This window comes from Crocuta crocuta, unplaced genomic scaffold, assembly GCF_008692635.1.
Source record: "Crocuta crocuta isolate KB4526 unplaced genomic scaffold, BGI_CrCroc_1.0 scaffold45, whole genome shotgun sequence".
Lineage (NCBI taxonomy): Eukaryota > Metazoa > Chordata > Mammalia > Carnivora > Hyaenidae > Crocuta > Crocuta crocuta.
Window position 1 is genome coordinate 486,248 of NW_027530544.1, and position 26,686 is coordinate 512,933.

A 26,686-nucleotide genomic window follows, 5' to 3' on the forward strand; every position below is an offset into this window, starting at 1 on the left:
TTGTGTATTCCTAAAAATATTTTTGAGTTTTCTTTTGGTTAGAGATTTTCAAGTTCCATATGCAAATCATATGTAACCAATAATTTAGTGAAATTAGTATCAGATTGGTAATGCTTCTGCCCAAACTAAAATATCAGTAATATTTTATAAAACCAAGCCACCCATTAAATCTGTGGTATATTCTATAGCAGTTATGATTGTAGATCCTACCTGAACATCTTTAGTTTGTAGTAATTGTAAGAAATTATCAGTTTGTATTACTAAAGGAAGAGGGAAAAAAAGAAATCGAAGATGCTATGATAGCACAGGTGGGATTTTCTCACCCCTTTAAAACCAAATCAAAACACGACCATTTCTGCTAAACTTCCTACTTTGTATACCTTACAAAAATTTTTTTTAAGATAAAGACATTTTCAAACACCAGAGCAGTTATTTGGAAATAATTTGATCCTTTTGGGTGCTGCTTTTGTTTGGATGGCTCTGTGAGAACTTCTGATACTGTTCCTTTTCACTGTTTTGGATTATTTTTTTCTCTGACATTGAGTAGTTTCTTCACATGTATATGCCAATTGGTACTCTACCAAATACTTGAAGGAGACTCTGACATCTGGGGCTCTCTCTTCATGTAGCTCTCTCTTCTTTGGTGTTCTGTCTTATAACTCTAGCTGTTTTGTTCTCCTCAGACTCTCACCTCTACCTTTTCAACTCAGCCTGGCTAGGATACCCCTCCCTGTGCCACAGTCTGGAAACGCTCTCAATGCTGTGAGTTGCAGAAACTGTTAGGCTCATCTTATTAATTCCTTTTTCTTAGGGCTCACTTTTCTTTCACTGACTTAAGTCCAGTTTCCTTAAAACTGTTGTTTCATATTTTGCCTGGTATTTGTTTTCTTCAGGTGGTAGGGTAAATCCATTTCAATTATTCCATCTCAATCACGAGTGGCAGTAAAGTCTTGATGGTTTTCATTAGTTTTTATTTTGTTTTAAAATCTATTTGGTACCAGTGCCCAAGGCCAAGATTTTACTACTTCACTTGAATTACTATAGTTGCTTCCTCTTAATTGCCTTCTTTGTCTAGAGTTTTGTCCCCCTTAAATTCTTCCCCCACATAGTAACCTGAGTAATGTAAGTGAAATATACTTATTTTTATCCATTTTAAAAATCTTTTAATAGTTCTATTACCTATAGAATAGGACTTAATTTCCTTAATACAACATATAAGCTCTTCATGACTTAAGTCTGTAGAACTTGTTAGTCACCTCCACCAACTGTAGATGCCAGCAATGATGAACTGTACCCATTTTTCATCCTCATCATGTTAATTCTTATTTCTGTGCATTTGCTTGCATTATTGCCTGTGGCTTTCTCTTCTTTCTCTCCAGCTAATTTTTCATTCTTAAAGTTTCTCCTCAGGTGCTACCATCTTGAGGAAGTATCACCCCTTGGTTTTGGTTAGGAGCTCCTCTAATACTTGTCCACACCTTTATAACTGTAACTTAATGTGCTATAAAATAATCATGTCCATTGGTTGGTCTCTTCCACTATACGGTAAGCTATTTGAAAGCAAGTTTTATATCTTAATCAACTTTGGGAACCCAATGACAGACACATACTAACACTTAGTAGACATTTAATAAATCCATATTTAATTGGAAGAATCAATTATTACAATTGTGTATACTTTTTTTTTCCATTTTAATCTGGAAAAACTGGCTATCAGTTCTTTTATGCCCTTCTAAGTAAAGCATCTCACATAATAGTAAGCTTGCAGTTTGCTAAACAAATATGATTAAGCATTTTTTAATTGTAATCTCAATATTTTTCATCAGATAGCACCCTAAATATTCTTCTCTAAGCCTGAGATTTGTCTACAAGCTTCTTAAGCTCTGAGATACCAATTCAATGATAAATTTAGTCTTTTATGGTGTTTTATTTTTTTTTTCTGAAAGACAATCGTCATAACAGAGCTCTTGAGATATCATGCACTAGTCATATGTAATTGATGATTTCAGCAAAACCAGAATAAAACTGGTAACATTTCTGTACCAAAAGTTTAAAATTATAAATACTTTGATAAATGCTTTGTAAAACCAAATCACCTGTTGATCTGTAGTATATTCTGTAGCATAGTCATGACTGTAGATCCTATTTGAAGATTGTCAGTTTGTAGTAAGTGTAAGAAATGATCACTTTGCAGTACTAAAAGAGGAGAAAAAATTAAAACAAAGGTTCTATGACATAATCAAGATTCATTTCTTTTCAAAACCAAATCCAAGCATGACCATTTCTGCTAAAACTCCTGCCTTTGTCTGGTTTACAATAAAGATTTTAAGATGGGTAGTTTCGGTAACCATAAATAAGTCATTCCATTTTACAAAAGTTATAAACAGAAAGCATCTACAAATACTAAGACTCTATTGTTATCTCCCGTTAAATGAGAAATAAAATAAAACATATCCTAAATTCGAATCTTTCTAGCAATAAATTTCAGTGAATAAAATCAAATTTTCTGTGAAAAAAAGAGAATATGAAGGAATGGAAATAGTACATATAACTGTAAATACTGACATCCTTAAAACAATTGTTATATAATGTACCGTGTTTGCTAATATTTTGTCTTAACTAATAATTAAATTATTACTTAGAAAACATTTGTTTTTATTGGTTTATAATTTTTGGGCTTTGAGAAGCCAGTTATAAAGGCCTGACATTGGATGCTTATGCAAATTGCTTAACCTCTCAGAACTCCCATTTCTTCATCTATAAAATAAGAAGAGCTCTCTCACAGACTACTGCCAAATGTCCTAAAACTACCCTACTGGATAGGTTCTCAGTAAATGTCAGTTTCTACTCCCTTCTCTATTAACTTATCAGAATTTTAATTTAAGCGGGATCAGGTGTGCAGACAAGGCAGTTGTGTGAATACTATCCTAGCTTCCATGAAACAACTTTACTCTTTTCCTCTTCTCTCTCCTGAGAGAATACATTTGATTTCTTTCACATATTAATGACTGTTCTTCCATTTACAAAGTCCAATATTTCAATTTTACTAAACATCATTTTTTTTAACATTTAGCAACTTCAAGAGAACAATTCCACTATTAAATATTTCTATAGCTTGTTATTTTCTATTACTTCAATAGTAAAGAATTCTTTTTTATAACTGGAATAAGTACATTTTTTCATTTTTGTCTACATAAAGATTTGTCTATGTAGATCTTAATTTTTTCACCAATTGGAATACTTTTATAAAGAGAAATTTCTCATCAGTTCATAAGAAAAGGCAAGAGAAATGCTGGATTCTTCATTTACCAGTTTTCAAAATGAATTGGTTCCCTAGTAGACTCTAATGGTAATTTTTAAAAAGTTGATATGTTTTAATCCTCCATAGTTATTATCCTTATTACTGCTCTAATTTCCCATATTTAGCTAATAGAAGCTTCCTTATTTTGGCTCCTGAATCCTTTTCACAAGATCTCATTAAACTTTGATTGCTTCCTTTCTATCTGGTATACAAAATACTTCAGGCTTACCTTGCATACTTTTTTTTTCTGATAGTAATTTTTTTTCCCTTAGTTTCTTGTCAAGTTGGTTTACATATAACACCCAGTGCTCATCCTAACAAGTGCTTTCCTCCATGCCCATCACCTCCCTTTGCATATTTTTTATCTCAGACCTATGGTCAGCCATTTCTCCAAGAGCTGATTCTTTTTAAAGAGAAAGTTTATTAGAGACCCTAATTTTATACCCATTTTGTATATGAATTTCACAACCATGTAATTTAGTTTTAATACATACTTTACTGATATTTTAAATCTACAGAATGACCTGAGGAACACTGTCACATTTGTTGTAGTTACTATTTATGGAAGAAAAAAATGGCATATTTTAAAAGTTATTCAAGTATTCTCTCTCTTGCTGTCTCTCTTTTTACTATGCCTTTTATTTCTCGTTATAGCATTGTAAAAACTAAGTACTTTAGATTTCTGGTAAAATAGTTGTTTAAATTGGAAACTTTATAGTATTTGTTTCATAAATGGGGAATAGATAATGCTTTAAAAGAAAAGGAAGTACCTAAATATAAAAAAAAANAGAGACTATTCTAGGGATTCATAGGACCTGGTTTCTGGGTCTACTTAGTTTCAAATGGATATAAGTACCCAAAGTATTAGTTATACTAATTGGAAGCAGCTGCCTTTGAAAAATGGGAATGAAGTGAGGCACAAGGGCCAGAGTTTGTGTTTTTAACAATCCTTATAGAACTATTTGATTCTTTATGTGCATGCATAATTCTGAGAAAAAAATAAAATTAAAAATAAAAATTCAATTCTATTATTACTTTCTAAAAAAAAGTCAATGTTCTTATATTGCTCTTATATAGGTACATTTATCTTAGATTAAATCTTTTAAAAGGATATGAATGTTGCCACAATTATCATTAAAGATTACTTCCTCAGTCTTAAGAAAACATAAAACACATGTTTATATTTCTCAAGTGTAGAAATATCCTATTACTCTTACATGAATAGTTAGGCTATGAATTAAATCATATATACTCTGTACACAGGGATTTCTCTCACACTAAATCTAAAATACAGATGTAATCTTTGGAGCTTAGAAAAAATTTTTTCCTTAAATTGTTAAAATTATCATTAGCCCTTATCTTTGATTTGTTAAATAGGAAAAGCTAAGAAAACAATTGTATCTAAATTATATTTAAGCAATTTTCTCCTTAATATTCACATTGTCAATGTTGATTATTTAAAGCTGGAATGTACAGATGGGCTTTTATTTTTTTGTGTGTGTGGTTATTTCAACGTAGTTTCATTTACCTGTGGTTATCTGTAGAGTGAATGAGATATTTATTTTTAGGAAGAAAAAAAACCCAAGCTGTTAGCAGGTACTTTACAATGATTATCAGTTACCTTAAAAATCTTTTCTCTTACCATTTCGGATGAGTTGAACATGGCCTCCCAAGAGCCAGAAGAGAGAATCAGTCACAATTTGGAAAAAGTGTAGTAATTCATCTTTTTCTTCACCCTTAATATACACAACACACACACAAACCCAATTTACTTTTCTGTAGTTGCTTTATATAAAAAAAAAGAAGAGAAACTTCTCTCTGGGGAATCAGAGAACCTGGTTGCTGGATCTTACTTAGCTATTTATGATCTTGTAGCCTTTAGTTTCTTATTTATAAAACTTGTGTTAGAGGCTAGTGATACCTACTCTACTTACTAGAGAAATGGTTGTTAAACAGAGGTCAAATGAGACAACGTAAATTGTGTAAGAACTACAAGTTGATATATTAGGATTTCTCAACACTGGCTATGCATCAGAATCACTGTAGAGCTTTTTTTAAAACATAATATATCCATGTACAGGCTTTAACCCAAACAATTTGAATCTCCAAAGTCAAAGTCTGAACATCTATATTTTTATGAAGTTAGGTGGCTGATTTGGTTATGCAGCCAGGGTTGAAAATCACTGTTATATGCAAATATAGATGTTACTATGTAGAGCATTATTATTAGCACATTTCACTTGCAGCTTTTAATCTATGACTCCATGAGAGCAGAGACCATGTTATTTAGCTCTCCATTAGACACTCAGTGTCAAAAACAGTTCTGACATAGTAAATGTTCTATTGGTACTTATCCTACAGATAAATGACAGTTTTTTCTGACTCTTTCTTTCTGGAAAATAGGGAGATTAGTAGATTAGAGTATATGTTGTAATGGCAAATAAGAAAGAGACTTTGTACACAATCCTGTCATTTACTGGCCATGTTACTACAGTGGAAAGTTGTATAAAAGGCCACTAATTTTATCCATGTCTTAAATGTTTGCACTCTAGCACAAAAGTAATGATGACGACAGCAAAAGCATTATGACTGCAAAGATTATTATAATAATAAAAGTATTTTTTTCTTATTATTTTAGCACAGGGTTAGGTAGGTACTTAAATAGATATGTGCTAACTTAAATACAACAACAATAAAAAGAAAAAACAAAAACCAAAAAAGAAAGAAATGTCACATCAAATCAAGAATTACTTTAGTCCAGTAAAGTGCCTTTGCCAGTTTCACCAAGACACAGCAGAAAGAGCATGGTAATGTTCACTGTTGTCAATTTCAAAGGAAAGTGGTGGGCTCCTAGACTTGCTGTTTTCCTTAAAAAACCCATTAGATAATGCCATCCATAAATTCATGGCTTCTGAGACTGGTTAACAAAATTTACCCCAAGTCACTTCAAAATTTTGGGTTGGGTATTTTTCTTATGGCAGTGTGTGTGTGTGTGTGTGTGTGTGTGTGTGTGTGTATTTTAACCAGTTTGCAGTGTGTGTGTGTGTGTGTGTGTGTGTGTGTGTGTATTTTAACCAGTTTGCAGTTTAGGCCAGATCATCCTGTGTACGTCTCACCATGTGATCTACTACCTAAATAACAGCTAATTAAAAGACATTTTTTAAAAATGTGTCTGGTTCTTTAGACAGTGAGTTTAGCTTTTTTATTTTATGTTTATTTTTTTAGAAAGAGCGCACACATGTACACATGTGCACGTGAGCAGGGGAGGAGCAGACAGAGAGGGAGACAGAGAATCCAAGCAGGTTTCACACTATCAGTGCAGAGCCCAAGGCATGTCTCAAACTCACCAGCGAACCATGAGACCATGACCTGAGTCAAAGTTGGATGCTTAACTGACTGAGCCACCCAGGCGCCCCCCACTGCCAATTTTTTTGATTGGGAAACACCTAGGTAGATTTAAAAAAAAACTTATAAATTCAGTTTTCTTGTAATTTCCTTTTTTTGTTCTTTTTTTCTTATTTGACACACACACAGAGAGAGAGAGAGAGAGAGAATATCTCAACCAGGCTCCATGCTCAGCACAGAGCCCGATGTGGGGCTTGATCCCACAATCCTGGGATTATGACCTGAGCCAAAATCAACAGTTGGACATTTAACCTACTAAGCCATCCAGGCCAGCCACCCTTGTAATCTCCTTTTTATCTATTTTAATTTTGTCCTGTGGTAAAGGGGCTCTCTTTTGCTGTAGTTAGTTTACTCCCTTTAATGTATTATGAAAGGAGTTTTCATTTCTATACAAATATCATAATAAAGAGCAGGAAAGTATTATGAAAAGTTTTAAAGGACTATAAAAATGAAAATACTGTTATTACTACTGCCCCTAATATTAAATAAAAATATTCTAAAGAAAACATAAAGCTGTCTTAATGGTCTGAGCTATTCATGAGATAGAAATCATTTTACAGGGGTGCCTGGGTGGCTCAGTTGGTTAAGTGTCCAACTTCGGCTCAGGTCATGATCTCACAGTTCCTGAGTTCAAGCCTCCTGTCGGGCTCTGTGCTGACAGATCAGAGTCTGGAGCCTGCTTCAGATTCTATGTCTCCCTCTCTCTCTGCCCCTCTCTTGCTCACACTCTGTCCTTCAAAAATAAACAAATATTAAAAAAAATTTTTTTAAAGGAAAAAAGAAATCATTTTACAAAGGAAGAAACTGAGGTACAGTGAAATCAAGTCATTTGCCCAAGAACCCAGAGTTAGTTTGTGGCACAGCCAGGAAAAGAAATCAGGTCTAACACAAATTCCCATAGTTTGTGCTGCTTTAACTGACTTGAATTAATTAAGTCTAGCAAATATATAAAAGTTATTTACTGCTAGCATCCCTCAAAATGCTAATGGAGATACTGGAAGAATTTTTGACCTATTACATAGAAAGCCTATATGCTCTACCACTAAGTTAAATTCTCTGTCAACAATACTTTTTTAAAAAATTTTTTTGTTCATGTTTATTTATTTTTGAGAGACAGACCTTGAGCAGGGTAGGGACAGAGAGAGGGAGACACAGAATCTGAAACAGACTCCAGGCTCTGAGCTGTCAGCATAGAGCCCAATGTGGGCCTCTAACTCACAAACTGTGAGATCATGACCTGAGCCATAACTGGATGCTTAACTAACTGGGCCACCCAGGTGCTCCTGTCAACAATACTTCTTGTACTCAAATTTCTCTTATCCATATTGTGTGTCTCATTCAATTTTACCCATAATCTTTTAATTTGTTGCTTTTTCTAACTAAAAATATATTTGTCTTAGGTTTTCCTATAAGAAATATCTAAAGAACTTGCCTACTTTATTAGCCTAGGCATTAAGTATAAGACTACGTCTATTCTTCATATACTTGAAGCACCTCAAATGAAATTTAATATCCCATGATGACTTATTTTTCTTCATAATTCACAAAAGTTGTGAATCTGCTCAAAATTTAATATAGCAGTAGGCCAAATGTATATATAACCAAGAAGTATTAGAAGATAAAGGAGTTTCAGCCATGTACACTTATGACTCCTATAGAGTTTATAACTAATTTGATTTGATATTCACATAACATTCCAAACAAATACAGAGTTCATGTTCAAATATACAGGCAGTCCTTGCTTTTTGCATGGTGCCATGTTAAATGAAACTTGTGCCATATCAAAACCTTACATGATTCTGATACACACGAGTTTCAATTAAGATAACACTGTGCAAGGCAAGGACTGCTTGTAATGAAACATTCACGGAGATAAAAGGGCCATAAAACAAGTCTGAAAAAATTTTAAAGGATTAAAATGATACAGAGCATGTTATCTGACCACAATAGTATTAAGGTAGAAAGTGGTAACAATAAAATAACAAGAAAATTCACTCATATGTGGAATTTAAAAATAAAACAATCATGGAGAGAAAAAGAGAGGGAGACCAAGAAACAGACTCTTAACTATAGAAAACAGACTGATGGTTACCAGAGCAGAGGTGGGTAGAAGGATGGGTTAAATAGGTGATGGGGACTACGGAGTGCACTTGTGATGAGCACTAGGTGTTGTATGGAAAGTTGAATCCTAAGTTGTACACTTGAAACTAGTATTACACTGCATGCATGTTAACTAATTGGAATTTAAGTAAAAACTTTAAAAACAAAATTCTCAAATATTTGGACATTAAGCAACATATTTCTAAGTAATCTGTGGGTTATAAAAAATAGTACATACGGCATTTAGCACAATCCACCCAAGAAGTACTTGCTGGACTTAATAACCCCTATGTTTGTGTTGAAATATTTTGATTATAGAAGATCTGAAAGATCAAATAGAAAGTTCACCTTTTTTGTTCTTTGCCATGGAAGCTATTAGAAAAGTGTTGGGTGACAGAACCATACTTTACTGTTAAGTAAAAGGTATGTTTTAAAAAGATGCTATGAAAATAAATGTTTATGGGTGCTCTTAAAGTTGAGAAGCAAAGCAAATGCTTCAAAACATCATATAGTATACTTCAGCCAGCACTTTAAAGTTTCACACAGAGGTTTTTTGGTTATAATTTCAAAAATTTGTGAATCCACTACTCTAATTGTACATTCATCCAAATACTGAATATGTGAAAAATAATGTGGAACACCTTTTCAAGAATTTTGGCTATTAAAATACTGAATAAAAAAATATACCTTAGCTGCATTGATGAAACATGTTTGCAATTGCCTTCCCAAAACCAGAAAATTTTCTGCAGCTGATGGAAGTAATTCATTGTAAAATTCCTCTGCATCTTCTCCTGGCTCCAAGCCCACACAGCAATGACTAAAATAAGAGCACAAGTCTGTGACTGTTTGTGCTAATTATAAATTTCAGTTGAATGCTAGACCTTCTATAGACAACACTGTGCCTTAAGGAGAATTTTTAGTATCTCTTCTGTCGCCAAGCCAATAAAGAACTTTTGTTGGAACAGTAGTATTACAACTTTCTAGAGAAGTCCAGTGGTATGAACTTTGCCTGTACGGAGAACTAGGACTCATATGTCCTAAAAACCTACTTGTCAACCTTTTGAGAAACAAAATACACTTGACTCACAATAAAGAGAAACAAGGCAAGTTTTCAGTGAATGAGCTATAAACACTCTAAAAGCAATACAATACCTTGGGAGACTAATTCATGAAAAACATTTGTGCTGATACCTTTGAGACATCTGATAGCTGAAAAATACCCAGGATAGGATTAGTCTGCAAGGGACAGATTTAAGAAATCAAATACTCCGATACCAATTCTACTCTCTAATAGATCTATTTTCTTAAAGTTTGCAGAGTATCTGACTAGACGTTCCTTTTATCAGAAAAGTAAACTACAAAAACCTTGCTTTATTAGGGATACTTTACAATTTACATTAAAGGAGATAAACTCATCTAGAGAAATGAGTCCTCTTAAAACTTCACATAAAAGTCACTCCCTAAATATGAAATGGGTATATTCAAGCCTCTAGATAATAAAACGTATTGGTGTAAACAAATACTAACAAGAGTCCCCGACCCAAGACTGATTCCTAATGAGTAGACACTGCTGTTAGAGGCTTTTCAACATAATGTGAAGACATGGATAAGCAATAGTTACTATATATGAGTATGCAAAAAATGTAACTGGTTAATGCTCAATGTAATTTTTTTTTGAACATCAATCCTAAAGTTAATTTCTCTTTTTATTTTGGTTCCTAAAGTTGGAGTACCTATTTGATCATGAACATTAATAAAGAAATTAATAATTACAGTTTTTACATATGCACAAACATGGGGATTTCTTAAGACTTGGATTCCACCTCAGAGAGCCTTGCTCAATCAATATTTTCATGAGCTAATATATCTAATCAAAACAAAGATATTAGGCCTTATTCACTTTAAGAAATAATCTTAAAAACTGGAGTATAAAAAAGAATATTATATATATCTGTTAATTGTTTTTTCTAACCATACACATTGAATCTGGCCTTTACTTAGTAACAAATTGGAATAAACAGTTTTGAAAGGTAAGATCCAATTAGTAATGCATGCATTTAGTTACTTAATTAGAAAGTGACTTAGGCACTGAGAACAACTGGTTTATTTTATTACCTCCTTTAAAAATAAAAGATTTTGATTTTCTCAATTTTATTGACAGGATTTGGGTTACCTAATGAAATATACAATTGAGATAGCTAAATCAATACAACATGAAATGACTAGTTTCTCTATCTGTTCTCCTATAGTACTTGCTTACATCTTTCATTTTAGCACCTTTATCATTTAGCCTTGTAAGATAAAGTCACATGACTGTCATCCCATCTCTAGTCTAAGTTTTTCCAGAATAAAGCCAGTGCCTTAAAAATCTTCATTTCTTCATATATTCCTTAGTCAATAAAGAGTCTTTTAAGTACTTGGGACTCAGTGTTGAGCAAAAGACATGATCACCATCTTCATAGGACTTATGTAGCAAAATTTTAGATAGTGAAATATTCACAAATATAGTCACAAATAATAATATATGGTATGAAGGAAAAGTACAACCATAACCTAACACAGAAGGTTGCCAATTCTTGTTAACCAGACGAATAGAGAAGCAAATGTTGAAAATAAGAATCTACTAACTACATCCCTCAAGAATAAGAGGACTTAATGCTTTATTTTACCTTAATATCTGTGTAAGCTGGGAAATTGTAGTCCAACCACCCTGGATTCGAGAACAATCTTGACTGAGGACCAAAAGGCAATACCGAATAAGGTCATAACAATATATATCTTGTTTTATTTTCTTCAACTCTGAGCTTCCTAAAGGTGTGTTGTTTATTATTTCTAAGGCAAAAGGAAAGAAGATATACTTATTTTTGCTCAATAAACCCAAGAGCTTTATTTTTATAGTTTGAATAATAACTAAAAATATTTTAAAAAGGAAAAATATCACTGCTTTATCACAATGTTAAAATTTCTCTGAACAAATTAGAAACAAATGCTGAAACTATACCCATGATGGAAATGTTTTGTTCTTTAAACAGTGTTAGCCAATCGCAAAAAGATTTTCTTACCTTTTAACTTCAACAGTATAACAGGGACATTTTGCTCAGGACTTTTTGCAACTTCGGCAGCTAGAGATAAGATCCTTGGGTCTGTACCCACTGGCTTCATTTCTTATCACCTATATTTTAACAGGATCAGAAAGATAAAGGTCAAACAGCCCTAAAACATTTGCTCCCTAAATAATGTTTGAAAAATAATTTTGATATAAATCAAATTTGTTTTGCTTGGTTGAGGACAGATTTTTCAATTTCTTCTTTACAGGAAATTCTAGTTTTTCTAACTAGAATACCTCTAAAAGAACTAAAGACTTCTATACTATAACTTACTGTGACAGCTACAGCAGGTATTATTTATCATGCACTAAAAGTCAGGAACAGTGCTAGATGCTCCACATTTACTCTCTCTAATCTACACAATAATCCTGAGATAGAAATTAATTTCTTTGATCATAAAAGAGACACTGAATGTGCAAAAAAGAGTTAACATAAACTTGAGACAAAGTTGGCCCTTGGCTGGTGCCTAGGAACTTGGATTTCAGAAGGGTTTCCACCATTCCCTAATAAGGGTGGTACACTGTACCTAAAGTGTTTGTAAAAAACAATGTAGCTTATGCAGAATGCCTGCTCTCCTTCCAAAAGTTTGGAATTCTGGTACTTTGTAGTAGAGGATGCCATCTCCAATAAAGACCATCTCCAATAAAGACCCTTGTCATTGAGTATCTAGTGAGCTTCTCTGGTAGACAACACTTCAAAATGTCACAACTCATTATAGGAAGAATTGTGTCCTATGTGAACCTAATGGGAGAAGACTTTTGGAAATTTGCACCTGTTTTCCTCTGGATATTGACCCATTTGCCTTTTCTCTTTGCTGATTTTGCTTTCTATCCCCTCACTGTAAATCCCAGCGACAAATATGACTGTATCCTAAGAGGTGTGAGCCCTCCCAGGGAATCACTGAACCTTGGATTGGTCTTGGAGATCCTCAACACACAACTCAGAAATGGGGATGTAATTATAACATAACAAAAGCTTATTTATAAATAGCATAGTAAATCAAATTATCTTTTCTTTTTTTTAATTCTCACATTTGAGTAGTCTTGGCTTCAGGAGTAGAATCCTGTGATTTGTAACTTACATACAATGCGCAGTGCTCATCCTACCAAGTGCCCTCCTTAATGTCCATCACCCATTTTCCCCACACTTCCCAACAACCCTCAGTTTGTTCTTATGGTTTGCCTCCCTCTCTGTTTTTATCTTCTCTTTCCTTCTCTTCCCCTATGATTGTGTTAAGTTTCTGAAATTCCCCATGAGTGAAACCATGTGATATCTGTCTTTCTCTGACTGACTTATTTTGCTTAGCATATACCTTCCAGTTCCATCCATGTTGTTGCAAATGGCAAGATTTCATTCTTTTTCATCACCATAAACCAATTATCTTAAAATTAAATAAAAAACACATCCCAATTCAATTTGTTGTTTACAGCATTCAAAGCTCAATGGTATCATTATTTAACAAAAAATATGATATTTACTTACAATAAAAGCCAACATATATTAAGCATTTATTATGAACTAAGCACTGTACTAAGTGCTTTTACATGCATTACTTATTCAATCCTCACAATAGGACTATGAGGTAGAGCCTGTAATCATCTCATTTTACAGATAAGAAAAATAAAGCTTGGGGGCGCCTGGGTGGCTCAGTTGGCTAACTGTCCGACTTCAGCTCAGGTCATGATCTCATGGTTCGTGGGTTTGAGCCCCACATCGGGNAAAAAAAAAAAAATTTTAAAAAAAAGGAAAAGAAAAAGAAAGCTTGACGAAGAAATCTATCATGGTTCCACCAGCATCTGGGTGGAGTCGGTATTCAAAACCAGATCAGTCTGACTCCAAAGTCTACGGTTTTAGATACAATGTTCGTTATATTCCTTTCCATGTAAAATAATGAAAAACACAAGATGTAGTCCCAAACAACATAATTCTAAATCACTCATTTTTAGGTATTATTTTTCAAAACTGGCATCACTGTCTGCCTTTTATACTGAGGAGTTAGACATAATATAAGCATTGAAATGTCATCCCTTTTAGGTAAAATATAAATCAATAAAATACAAGTTTTCTGAAACTATTTCAAAGAAAGCCCAGCACAACTCCTGGTGTCACTCCTGGCATACAGTAGGCATACAACTTACCAAGAGAGTGGATACAATTATCTCATTCTTTCCAATGGATGCATTATGCTATCTTCTTTTCTAAGAGTGCATTAAAATATATTTAAACCATCCCCTCTATTGGAGGTCATTCAGAGTATGCTATTACCAGCGATGCTGCAATGACTATGAATGTACACATCTTTATGCACTCATGTTAGTATCTTGCAGGATGAATTTTCCTTGAAGTCAGATGGCTGGGTGGCAGGATATAAATTTTTAAAATTTTGATTAGATGGTACCAAATTTTTCTTCAAAATGGGTGTTCGAATTTATACTTCCTCTAACAACATAGGAGGCTGCTCTTTTTACTATGCCTTAACTGATACATACTGTTATCTTTTACATTTCTACCAATCTGCTAGATGGAAAATGATATCATCTTGTTTTGATTTGTATTACTTTGATTATTAGATAAGTTAGGCACATTTCACGTTCACTGGCTATTTCTTTATATATTTTCTATTCGTATCCTTCAACAAATTTCCTATTGGCTTATTCTTTTATAGAAGCTTTCAGCTTTTCATACATGGATATGAACCCTTTATTATCTTTATACTAGCTATAAACAATTTCTCAGTCTGTCATTTATGTTTTTTTAAGTTTGATTATGGTGTCTATCACAGTTTCACAATTTTCATGTAGTCAAGTATAACAATCTCTACCTCTATGACTTCTAACTTCGTGTCAATCTTAGAAAGGTGCTGCCTAATCCTAAGAGCTAAATTATAGTCTCTTAATTTTTTTCTGGTATTTTTATGGGTTTTAGTTCTATCTTCATTTACTTATATCTTTATATATTTAATACACATTTAAGTTACTTGTGAATGGTGTAAGACAGAAATATAACAATATTTTTTATGTTAGATGAGGCTATAGATTCGTGGAAAAGAACAAATGCATACAGAGGTCATAAATTCCTTAGGTGATATGTCATGAATAGACCTAAACAAAGCAATTTGAAATGTTGCTTGGGTATATTTTTGAACTCTGTTTAGTTCATTAATCTGGTTGGTTTTTTTGTTTTTTGGGTATTTTTTTTTTATTTCTGGACTCATACAACCTGGTTCATTTTAATACATTTGATGAAAATTCACACTAGAAGGTAAGTTTCATGACAGCAAAGCTCATACCATCCTTGGTGGCTGCCTTCTTATTTCTCTGTTTCACTGCCATACTCCCACAGTGCTTTTGTCCATACCTGGTAGGTACTAAATATATGTTGAAAGAATGAATAAATGCACAAATTGACTCCAAAAGTCAATAATATCCTGACTCTTTGCTTTCCTCTTTATTAGGATTATGGAAACCTCAGATTTCTTTTTTTTTTTTTTAATTTTTTTTAATTCTTTATTTTTGAGAGAGAGACAGAGAGACAGAGAGCGAGCAGGCAAGGAACAGAGAGGGAGACACAAAATCCAAAGCAGGCTCCAGGCTCTGAGATGCCAGCACAGAGCCTGACATGGGGCTGGAACTCACGAACAGCGAGATCAAGACCTGAGCCAAAGTGGGACACTTAACCAACTAACCCACCCAGGCACACCTTCTAATTGGAAGTCTCTTTCATGTAAGTAGGCTTAAAGCACTATTGTTGCACTCTGGCTAACATAATAAAAGATCACTGAAACATTATCATCATCACAAACGTGTGTAGAGCACTATGTTAGATGCATAGGTCACAAAGATTTTATACAGGACAGAGTCCCTGTTCATGTGCTGGTTAGGCCAGAAAAGTATACACACGTATATACATATATGTAAAATAAAATAATTATATAAAATACTTTAAGTGCCAAATAGATGACACAGACAATAAGACAGCACATCACAGAGTCAGAGGACTGGGCTTCTCTGAACTAGTTTTCTTATCAGTAAACAAAATTCCTACTTTCTAGAATAATTCAAGATTTAGAAAAGAAAGCAGAAACCAAGGGTGGTTCTAAACTGTTGCTGGATTGTAGAGTTATACATCAATAACGATAACCATTTGGAGAGCTTTAATTATGTGCCATGAATTGTTTTAAATCCTTTCGTGTATTAACTCATTTAAGCCTCTCAGCAACTCTAAGGAATAAGCACTATTATTCCGCCCCCCAATTTTAATGATGAATATACTTTAGTTTGTATGAAGTCACACTGTAAAGTATGAAGCTGGGGTTCAAATCCAAAAATTCTGGCTCCAGAACCTGAAGCACTTAATTACCACACCAACCAGTCTGAATACGCCTTATCAAAGTAGAATTTACACAAGCAGAAAGGTTTAAGGAGACACATTCATCTATTTGCCTAAAACAATAAATTAACAAATTTGGCTACGGTATAGGTTAAGCAACAGGGTAGAGTTTGATTACACACTTACCTGAAAAGCAACCACCCCTTATGACAACCATCTGTCAACTTTCTCTTGGGTGCTTCTCTTCTAATACAACACTTCTCTCATCTTTACCATTAAACTCATGAACTTTTGACAGGAAAAAAGAAAAGACAATTATTTTTCAATTATTAATGCTATTACCCTGTGGCACAGCACGAACTCTGGCCTTGATCCTTTGGGAATTTCGTCTTCCGGGCCGTGCCGTTTACTGCCTCCAAAGCTCACTGTGAAGGAAATAAATAAAAGAAGGCTACCTAATGCAATCTCGTTCCAAGTGATCCTAAACACCGTGATTTCTAACTCCGAATCTTCTCCCTCCGTCCTCCCGGCCCCCTGTCTCGGTCCTAACACCACCGTGAACTTCCTCTGGAACAGAAATCAGGAGTTGATTGCCGAGGTAACGGCGTCGCCTCCAGTCAGGTCCAAGGTCTGAGGCTCTGAGGCCGCAGGCTCCTTCACTCGATTCTAAATCAGCTTCGGCGCTACGAGGCCTTGGGGCAAAACACCAGGCCTTGTGCCCCGCTTCCGCCCCTCCCCGGGCCTCAGTTTCCACTAGAGATCTCCACAGAAAGGGCGCAGATTCTCCCGTTAGAAGCTCCTACGTGCCGGGACACTTGGCCCAGAACCTTAGGGCTCCGGGCACCCGGGAATCTCTCCCTCTCCAGTCACCACCTCAAGCAGACTACCTCATTCTCTCTCCGCGTTCCTCCGCCGAAGAGCCCAACTCCCACCACGAACCTCAGCTACGCAGCCTTTCCCGGGTGGCTTGCGTCTCAACGCGGGAACGGGTCTGGAGGCGGGACCAGGATCCTTGGAGCCAGGGGGCGGGGCGTCCTTCTACAGGCAGCCAATCAGCACGCGAGAGGCTTCTGGTGGGGCCGCGCGCGTCGGGCGCGGGGCGGGGTCTGGTAGCTGCCCCGGCCACAGCAAGTGCAGCTGCTTCAGGATGAGGTGGCAGATGACTGTGAGCACAGGTGGCTGAGGTAAAGTCAGAGCCAAGGGATAATGATGAATGGAGCTGCGGGACCCTCGCGCATCGATCACCGCGAGCGGGTTCTCAAGTTGGGCGAGAGTTTCGAGAAGCAGCCGCGCTGTGCCTTCCACACTGTACGCTGTGAGTGAGGACGATCCCCGGGAGAGAGGGGAAGCTCTGGGTATGGGGGTATAGAGGCACAAACCTCCCGGGTTGTGATCCCACTGGCCTCCTTAGTCCGCTGTAGAGTGGGGTGGCCGGCGCTAACCGCTGCCCTGCCTGGAGTCCTAGGGGTTTTGTGGAAGGAGCCAGAGTTGAGCAGGTGTCGGCTGTAAACTCTGGACAGAGAGATTCAAGTGAGACCAGCAAACGGTAAGGGAAACATTGTGGAGGAGATCCACAGGGGTGTCTGGAGACAGACGTGACTGGTGGATAATGCAGAGGCGATGGGAAGGTAGTTAGGTGACAGATGGAAGGGTGCAAAGGACCGAACTATTATGCAGGATGAAGGTAATGCCTTGAGGCTGATAGGGAAACCTTCCCTCCTTTCTTCACTTTTTCTGTCACTGGCTGATGAGAGTTCTTGTTTAGGGTGTTCCTGGGTAGATACTCTGAACCATTCCAGTAATTTGTATTTCATTTGGACCCCTGAGTTCGTTCAGCCATCAAATACTGATTATCTAAGTGTTGGAGGGTGTGTTATTCATTTCTTTTTTAGAAAGGTATTTACTTCCCTATGATTTCTCCTTTTGATTTCCTTTTTGTTCTCTGGAACTAGTTCTGGTAAATTACTTTCTGTAATGTTGAGGTAGAAAACGGTTCTCTTTTGCTTTAATAGTTGGATGGTATAGATTTCAGGAAGGAAAATGTAGCATATTATGATTTTGGTATGTAAAACATTTCATTCTTTGCATAATAGCCCTCAGAATTATAGAGCGGAAAGGAAACTTTGAGATCTTTGACTCATAACCTGTTATTTTTCTGTGGCAAAATTGTAAAGTAGGTATTTTTTCACTTCCTTTCCCCTGCCCTCTTCTTCCTTAGTGTCTCATCATTCCACCTTTCTCAGTCATCCTGTTCTTAGACTGTCCAGAGATCTTCATGGTTTTTACTCTGAAATTTTCCATGCTTCAATCAAAACACTCAATTAAAACTCAACTTTCTTGGGGCACCTGGATGGCTTAGTTGGTTGAGCGTCAGACTTTGGCTCAGGTCATGATCTCTGGGTACATGATTTCAGCCCCACTTCTCGGGGTTGCTGCTGTCAGTACAGAGCCAGCTTTGGATCCTCTGTCCCTCCTTTCTGCTCTTCCCCTGTTTGCACTCCCTCTCTCAAAAATAAACATTAAAAAAAAAAAACCCTCAACATTCTCCAAAAGTTTGGTTAAGTTGTAGACAATCTATTTACAGTAACCCAAGGTAAAGATATAAAGATTAATAGGTTTAACTCCCCCCCAAAGATATATTTACATTTTATTGTTAAACAAAATTAACATCCAGTTTGTAGAATAAACAGTAGAGATATTTGTCAACAGATCTTCAACAGCGTCCTTTGTTTTTTCTTCTTTGCCATTCTCTGTCATCCAAGGTTACCCAGAGTGAGACAGCTAATGCTAGCTGTGCAGTTTCTCTCCTTCACTTCCATTTAACAGAGGTGTGATATAGCTGTTAACCTGGTTTCTCCATGCCTTTCTCACATATAGTATCTCCTCTCTCCTCTTCTTTCTCAGGTTTGCAGTAGCCTTTTAGTAATTTTTCAAATCATAAGGTTAAAGATTATAAAAATTTTCTTAAAAATGTATTTTTGTATAATTTGGATATATATTCTCTTTTAAGGGCATGAACCCCAAACAAGGAGGATAAAAAATAGCTTTTTCAAAGCTCTTTGCAGGTGCTTCAAAGCTTTACATTTGTAAAAGTTCTCAACATGCTGGAATTGTGCCTTTAGAGTCAGAGAATCAGTTGATCTAGCTATAAGAATGAAAAAAACCGACAAATCAACCATAGGAATAACAATCACAATAAACCCAGATGTTTAGATACACACTTAGTTCTGTGGAAGAGGATTTTCCGCCTTAGTTTTATTCTTGAAGCAGGCAGAATCTTTCTAGATTCATTTGAATAAAACTAGAAAAATAAAAAATAAATAAAATTGTTATCCTTGAGGACAGTTTCATTTACTGTATGATCTTCACTCTTAATGACTCAGAGTAAGGGATGGAAACTATAGAACAAGAAATCTTACTTTCATACTGGGCAGGTGGACCTAATTTATAACAAACACTTAAGTCCGTGTAACCTGGGAGAATGTAATATTCTATATTCATGTATGGGGTAATTATGTCTAACATGCTGAGTCTTTGAACAAAACTGGATGTGAATTCTGGCCTTTACCACCAAATAAGTAATGTAACTTTTGGAACATTCTCTAAACTCTCAGCCTTAGTTTTCTAATATGTAAATGGTAATAATAATATCTACATTTCAGGAATTTTTAAGGATTAAATAAGATTGCATAAACAACCCAGCACAGTCTTTGATGCATAGAGAATAAATAGTAGTTACCATTATTCTTGAAGGCTTATATTCATGTGTGTATGAGGAGTGCAATTTACTTAGACTTTCAAAAAGCATTTATCAAGGCTTGGCAATAAAACCTATCAAAAAGATAGTCTGGCATGTGGTAGGGAAGACATGTGATGTTCTGTAAGTGATAAGCTAAATGTTTAGTGGCAGATACTTAACTGGGTGGAAGAGTTTGAGTACAGAACCCACCAGAATAAATTTTGAATTTGGGCTAGTGTTAATTTTACAATTTCTATCTAGATAAGATAATAAACATTGAAATTCCTAAGTTTGTAAATGACACCACTTTTTGCTGACACTAATTGATAACACTGTAGTCAGCGACTACAGGAAGACTGAGGCTTCATATAGAGCCACTCCCACAAAAATGGTTGTTAAGCTTTGGTGTGAGCAAACATTAGAAAGTACACTAATGAAAAATTGAATTAAAATTATATTTACAATTAATGTTCTCTGATCAATGTGGTATATTGGAAAGGATATGGATTTTGGAGTTACTTGAATTAGTTCAAATATCAGGAAGTAAACTTATGATAGTAACTGTGATTCTTTTATGAAGATACTGACATTATGTGAACTATAGCCAAAATAGAAAAGTGATCAATACTGATTGAAAAAGTATTAAATACAAAGTAGGAAGTGTTTTTCTCCTCTGTGTGTAATATAAATAATTGTACTGTAAACCTGAAGAAAATAATATAGGTGAAGGAATCCACAGTGAATAAACAAATAGTAAAATTGGTAGTAAGGTTTCCAAACCAAAGAGAACTGAAAGAAGTAAACTGTGTAGTCTGGAGTCATAGCAACCTAGAAAATACATTTGACATTTGGAAGCATATGAAAAACATGAGATTATTCAACAAATTCTATAATTCTAGAACTATACTTAATCATTTGAAACACAAAAGTTGTATTTTTTTTTGCCATTTTTAAAGATGTTTTATTATGAAATAATTTTAGATTTAAGAAAATTCCCAAAAATCATACAAGGAGTTCCTCTAAATCAAAAGTTGTATTCTTAAAAAAACTTATTGTTTGAAAGTAAATAAAGAGCAATATTAATTATTATAACAAGTAATAAAACCTAGACTCTATTAATTCTAACAATAAAATAATTAGAAATGTAAATAGGTTCAGAATAGTTTTGATAGATTTATGGATTATGAATTCATGCTTATCATTAAATAAAGCCATAGATATTTTGAGTACGTGTCTATCTCTTATAGTTGTCTCATATTACAGACATCTATGGAAAGGTTTCAGGGACTGTGAATCTCTTGAAATTTATACAGTATTTGATATGTATTTTCATATATGCATTTTTTTCTGTAGAGAGGATCTATATAGCTGGTCTATAATTTTCATCAGATTCCCATAGGGACTTATGACTCTTCCTGATCTCCTAACAACCCCTGCCACCCTGCCAACACACACAAAAGTTAACAACTACGGATATAAGGCAAAGAGGCTATATGAGTGGATAGAGTTTGTGGCTTGAGTTCCTGATTTGATTTTTAACTGGCTTTATTACTTTAGTAGAATTCCCCATTGGTAAAATGTGGGGGAGAATATTCAATTCAAAGAGTTGTTGTAAAGATCTAAAGTGATGATATGTTATAAAGAAAAAGAATCAGTTTTTATTTTATTTTATTTTTTTTTAAATGTTTTATTTATTTCTGAGAGACATAGAGACAGTGTGGGTGGGGGAGGGTCAGAGAGAGAGGGAAATCTTCTGTTTCAGAATCTGAAACAGGCTCCAGGCTCTGAGCTAGCTGTTAGCACAGAGCCCAATGAAGGGCTCGAACCCACGACCGTGAGATCATGACCTGAGCTGAAGTCAGATGCTCAACCGACTGAGCCACCCAGGCGCCCCAAGAATCAGTTTTTAAACACTAAAACAAAAGTTACAGATTAACAGTCTGTTGGCTGAGTTTGAGTTTAGAGATGCTTTGTTTGACCCACACAGTTGTTGTTTTAACATAAACTACTTGTAAATATGTAAAAATTAAGATCTTTTATACAGAAATCTGGATTTCCAGCTTCTCTTTAAAAAATCAGAAGATAACCTGGCCTCACCAAGCGCATGTCTCTCTTGGCAGGAGTTGATTGGATCCAAGTTGTGGTTGTCTTCTTAAGGTTGGGCTTATTCATTCTCTAGGTCACAGTGGTTCCCTACTGGTCTGCCTTGAATTACCTTTCTGGCCTCTCCTCTAAAGCGTTATTTAACTGTAGTTAAATGACAGTCAGATCTCCCAATATTGTCCTCTATGTCACTGTCCAGAAAAATATGGGAGATCAGAAAACCCTGGCTTTACTCTAGGATGTATTTCTGTTTTACGTGTTTATCGTAGAGAATTCTTTATTGTCGAATATTAAGCAATCAGTGTCCTCTATGAGAACAGAAATGTGCTAGTGAAAAGTACAAAATGAATATGGCAGTATCTACCTTAAAGAAATGAGAGTCTTGAAGTACAGATGAATCTGATCCTCAAGAAACAATTAGAAAACATTTTCACATAATTTAGCTGAAATAAGTTTATACTTAAAATAAATTTGGAGTTGGTTCAGAGAAGGATAAACATATGAACCAGAGTCAGTTACAAAGATCTCATATGTGCCCATTATATTAAAAGGCATTATGCTAGGAGCCATAATTCAGGAGGAATTAAAGTATGAAGCATTATGTTTTAAAAAATTACAGTCCAATAGAGCATATACAGAAAGAGGTAAATAATACCAGGAAATTTATGTTAGGTTTTGATGAGTGGTATGATAAATGCTGTAGAAGTAGACCAAAAAAATTGAGATCTTGGAGAATGGAGAAAGGGCCCCACACAGAGACTACTTTAGGGAAGAGGGGACTTTGAACTAGGATTCACATTCTAAGAGCAAAAACACCTAGAAAAACATATGGGCAAGCTGTAGCTTTTTGTTGATTGAAAACTAGTTTGACTTCAGCAAGAATAGGAGATGGAATAAGAGATGGCTCTGAAAGACATTATGGAAAAAGACATAATGATTAAATGTGAGTGATGAAGAAGATTGAGGACTGTTTATGTGAATACTTATACTGATTAGCAGAACCTTAAAGGATAGTTAAAATTAGGAAGTTGAGGACATTTAAAAGCCAACAAAGTCTGTTACTATGGGTATCCCCATAGGCAATGATGATAAATTACTTATACTAAAATATTTTAAGTGGCAGTTACTTCATTTGTTCTATATATATCCTTATAAAGTGAAGTTCTCATTTAGGGTTACAAATGATATTTACTAGCTCAAATTGAACTTGTGTTCTTTCTCCATTAATGTTGATATCAATAAGACTGATATTCAAAGGTTGTTGGTCAACTTACCTTTTTTGTCTAGCTGAATTTGATAGCTCCTTTGTTATACTAGCTTTAGTTAATTGCATGATCTTGGACAAGGGACTTAATTTCTTCTCCCCTCATTTGCTATATCTGTAACATAGGAGTATTCACTACTTCACAGAATTTTTGTAAGGTTTCAAGATAAAAGTACTTAGGAAAAAATTTAAAGTAATTAGCACATAAGTTGTCGCTGTTATTATTTTTGTTTTGTATCTTTGTTTATTTTCTTGGATTTTTCTGTCTTCTGCTTTCTCCTTTCTCCTTATTTTTGTGATAATCAAGGTTCGGTTCTGATTTTTTTCCTTTAGTATTGTCTTTACAGCAATTGATATTAATTAATACTTATTTCCCTAGAACTTCTTTCAAGCATCTAAAACTTAACACCTTAATTATATTTTATTTTTGTCATTACCTTACTGCTACTAATAAGCTGCCCAATTTATTTTCAGTCTAATCTTTATCCTCAATGGTACTACTATTGTAAATCAAATTCTTTCACCTTTTTCATATTGCCTATGTATTTTTAATCTGTTTCTTAAAGTCTAGAAATAAGCATCAATATTTAAGAGTTGGTTATTTCATATATTCAGTTTTGAATTAAAGCAGCATGAAGAAATAAATCATAAAGAATACTAAAGGTGAATTGTTTATACTCCTGTGTGCTTAAGGAACACATGGAATGTGAATGGATTTCATTTCTTTTAATAGAATTGTTAAAGAATTAAATATGAAGTGCTAAGCAAGCTGACTGGCAGGAGGTAAATATTCCTTATAAATGTTAGCCATTATAATTGTCATTGAGAAGCATGGCCAAGCTTTTGTTTGTAGACAGCAGATGATTTGATAAGGACTGGAAGATTCTCCTTTCCCAAGACCTGCTTGTTATAGTTCTCTAAATTCAAATAAAGGTTCAGTATTTTGGATTTAGACTTTTTGGGGCTTCCCTGTTAATATACAGATCAATCTCTTGGGGTAGGGATAATTGGGAGAGGCCTCTCAGAGGCTAATGTTCTATTTCTTGATCTGGTTGCTGATTACATCCATGCCACTTTGTGAAAATTCATCAAGATTATGATTCATATTCTAGTTTGCATGTTTGCTATATTTTAATAAAGAGTTAACCTGGAAAAAAATGTATATAACTGGAGGAATTCTGTATCAGAATTATTGGTCATTAATATGTATTGATGTAAATTATTTTTAAATGGTTTTCATATCTTAGAGGTTTTTAAACTTGTTTAGCATGTGAAATATCTGAACACCCTAAATTTCCTCTGGGTAATATATTTTTAATAACATCATTTGAATCATGATTTAACTCAAAATGAAAATCTATTTTAAGTTTTCTGAAGTTGCAGATTTGATTAAATTTATGTATCCTTTAGTGGTACACATATCCATGAAAAACTCAAACTTTTAAACTCAGTGATTGGTTTTTCCTAAGTTTTCCCCAAGTTTTTCCATGAATATGCATTTGCCATGCATTCATTAATTTTGTATTCTGCTAGGACAGCAGGCAAGTGATAGTAGGCACTCGAGGTGGTTTAAGAAAAATTATGGGAGAAAAAGACTGAAAATTGAAAGCAATCTACTAATATCAATTTTTAGCAAATTGTGAAAACATGACATGTAGTTTTTAGCAGTGAAACGTCTGTTTTTAATTTTTTTTCTTAAATAGTTTATTGTCAAGTTTGTTTCCATATAACACCCAGTGCCCATCCCAACAAGTGCCCTCCTCCATGCCCATCACCCCCTCTTCCCATCTCCCCCACACCAATCAGCCCACAGTTTGTTCTCAGGATTCAAGAGTCTCTCATGGTTTGCTTCCCTCCCTCTTCTCAACTATTTTTCCCCTTCTCCTCCCCCATGGTCCTCCGTTAAGTTCCTCCTAATCCACCTATATGTGCAAATTTATGGTATCTGTCCTTCTCTGCCTGACTTATTTCACTCAGCATAACACCCTCAAGTTCCATCCATGTTGTTACAAATGGCCAGATTTCATTCTTTCTCATTTAGCAATGAAACATCTTAGTCTAGGTTCCACTCTAAACAGGGTCCAGAAGGAGCATTGTTTGAGGAATACTGTTGTAGAGTTTAGCTGTTTCTTTTTTTCTCAGAATTATATATACAGAAATAAACAGGTTTGGATTTTATTTGTAATATGAAGACTTTTCGAAACCATTTTAATTACTAGCTGTCAAAAATGATTTATCACTTTGAAACATCACACTTTTTAAAATGTTTATTTCTGAGAGAGAGAGAGAGAGAGTATGGGGCAAAGAGAGAGAGAGAGAGAATCCGAAGCAGGTTCTGCGTTGTCAGCACAGAGCCAGATGCAAGGCTTGAACTCACAAGCCATGAGATCACGACCTGAGCAAAAGTCAGATGCTTAATTGACGGAGCCACACAAACACCCCTTTGATATCCAGGTAGCCAGATATTATTCCATCTAATAAAAATCCATATCTGTTTCTATTTTTAGATGACTTCAAACCTGCTTCTATTGACACTTCTTGTGAAGGAGAGCTTGAAGTCGGCAAAGGTGAACAGGTGACAATAACTCTGCCAAATATAGAAGTGAGTATTTCTATATATTTAGACTTAAAGGATCCTTTCACAGTATTTCTACTAAATTTAAATAAATGAAAATAATTGCACAATTCATGTATTTATAGTTAAAATAATTAACAAATACNGAATACAGCGGAAGACCAGACATGGTCAATGGCCTGAAAAATATTACCATTTAATGAAGAAGACAGGAAATTACTGATTATTCTGTATTGAAAGAATATTACAGAAGTACAAAAGAGCTATAATTCAGTCAGCAGAGAGAGAGGAGATGCCAGGCAGGGTATGCTGTCTTGAAGGGGAGTTGAAGTTACCCAGGTAAAGGAAAGAGGGAAGAACATTTTAGGCAGAGAAAAGAAAAAGACATGGGCTAAGACTAGGCAACAAAAGAGTCTGTTACATTTGAAGAACTACAGATAGCCACTATGGATGGCTAGGTCAGAAGGAGTCTACTAGGGACACAGTGGGAGATGGACAGGTATTTAGAAATCAGATAATAAAGGCCTTAATGTGTAAGGCAAAAGAATTTAAACTTTATCCTGTAACTCATTTTAGACAGCTGAAATGAAAGAGAATAGTTAAAATTACCACCTGTCAAGAGCAAATATATTTCTCCACTGGCCATATAGTCCTTGGATAATTATGAATAGGAATAGAAATTACATTCTCAAATTCACTTTGTGGGTTTTCCTCCATTCATTAAAGAACTTCTTTAAACAAATTGGAGGTTTACATTTCTTTA

At 34.9% G+C, this 26,686-nt stretch overlaps 2 protein-coding genes across 4 annotated transcripts in view; one reads left to right on the plus strand and one right to left on the minus strand.

Annotated features, from left to right (window-relative positions):
- The window catches only part of IQCB1 (IQ motif containing B1), a 60,087-nt gene extending 42,897 nt beyond the window's left edge, over positions 1–17,190 (minus strand). Inside the window, exons 1-7 of one of the 2 annotated variants that reach the window (XM_077767727.1) lie at positions 17,130–17,190; positions 16,585–16,667; positions 11,869–11,978; positions 11,476–11,638; positions 9,494–9,623; positions 4,944–5,037; positions 2,097–2,196 (exon numbers count right to left, since the gene is read on the minus strand). In XM_077767727.1, coding sequence (XP_077623853.1) covers positions 2,097–2,196; positions 4,944–5,037; positions 9,494–9,623; positions 11,476–11,638; positions 11,869–11,968 — 587 coding nt within the window. In that variant the 5' untranslated portion in view covers positions 11,969–11,978; positions 16,585–16,667; positions 17,130–17,190. Of the gene's footprint in view, positions 1–2,096; positions 2,197–4,943; positions 5,038–9,493; positions 9,624–11,475; positions 11,639–11,868; positions 11,979–16,428; positions 16,531–16,584; positions 16,668–17,129 lie in introns of both variants that reach the window. The other variant, XM_077767728.1, reaches the window with a different exon arrangement.
- Positions 17,191–17,370: 180 nt separating this feature from the next.
- EAF2 (ELL associated factor 2) overlaps positions 17,371–26,686 on the plus strand; it is a 39,221-nt gene continuing 29,905 nt past the window's right edge. The window contains exons 1-2 of one of the 2 annotated variants that reach the window (XM_077767729.1): positions 17,371–17,557; positions 25,856–25,950. In XM_077767729.1, coding sequence (XP_077623855.1) covers positions 17,449–17,557; positions 25,856–25,950 — 204 coding nt within the window. In that variant the 5' untranslated portion in view covers positions 17,371–17,448. Of the gene's footprint in view, positions 17,558–25,855; positions 25,951–26,686 lie in introns of those variants that run through there. The other variant, XM_077767730.1, reaches the window with a different exon arrangement.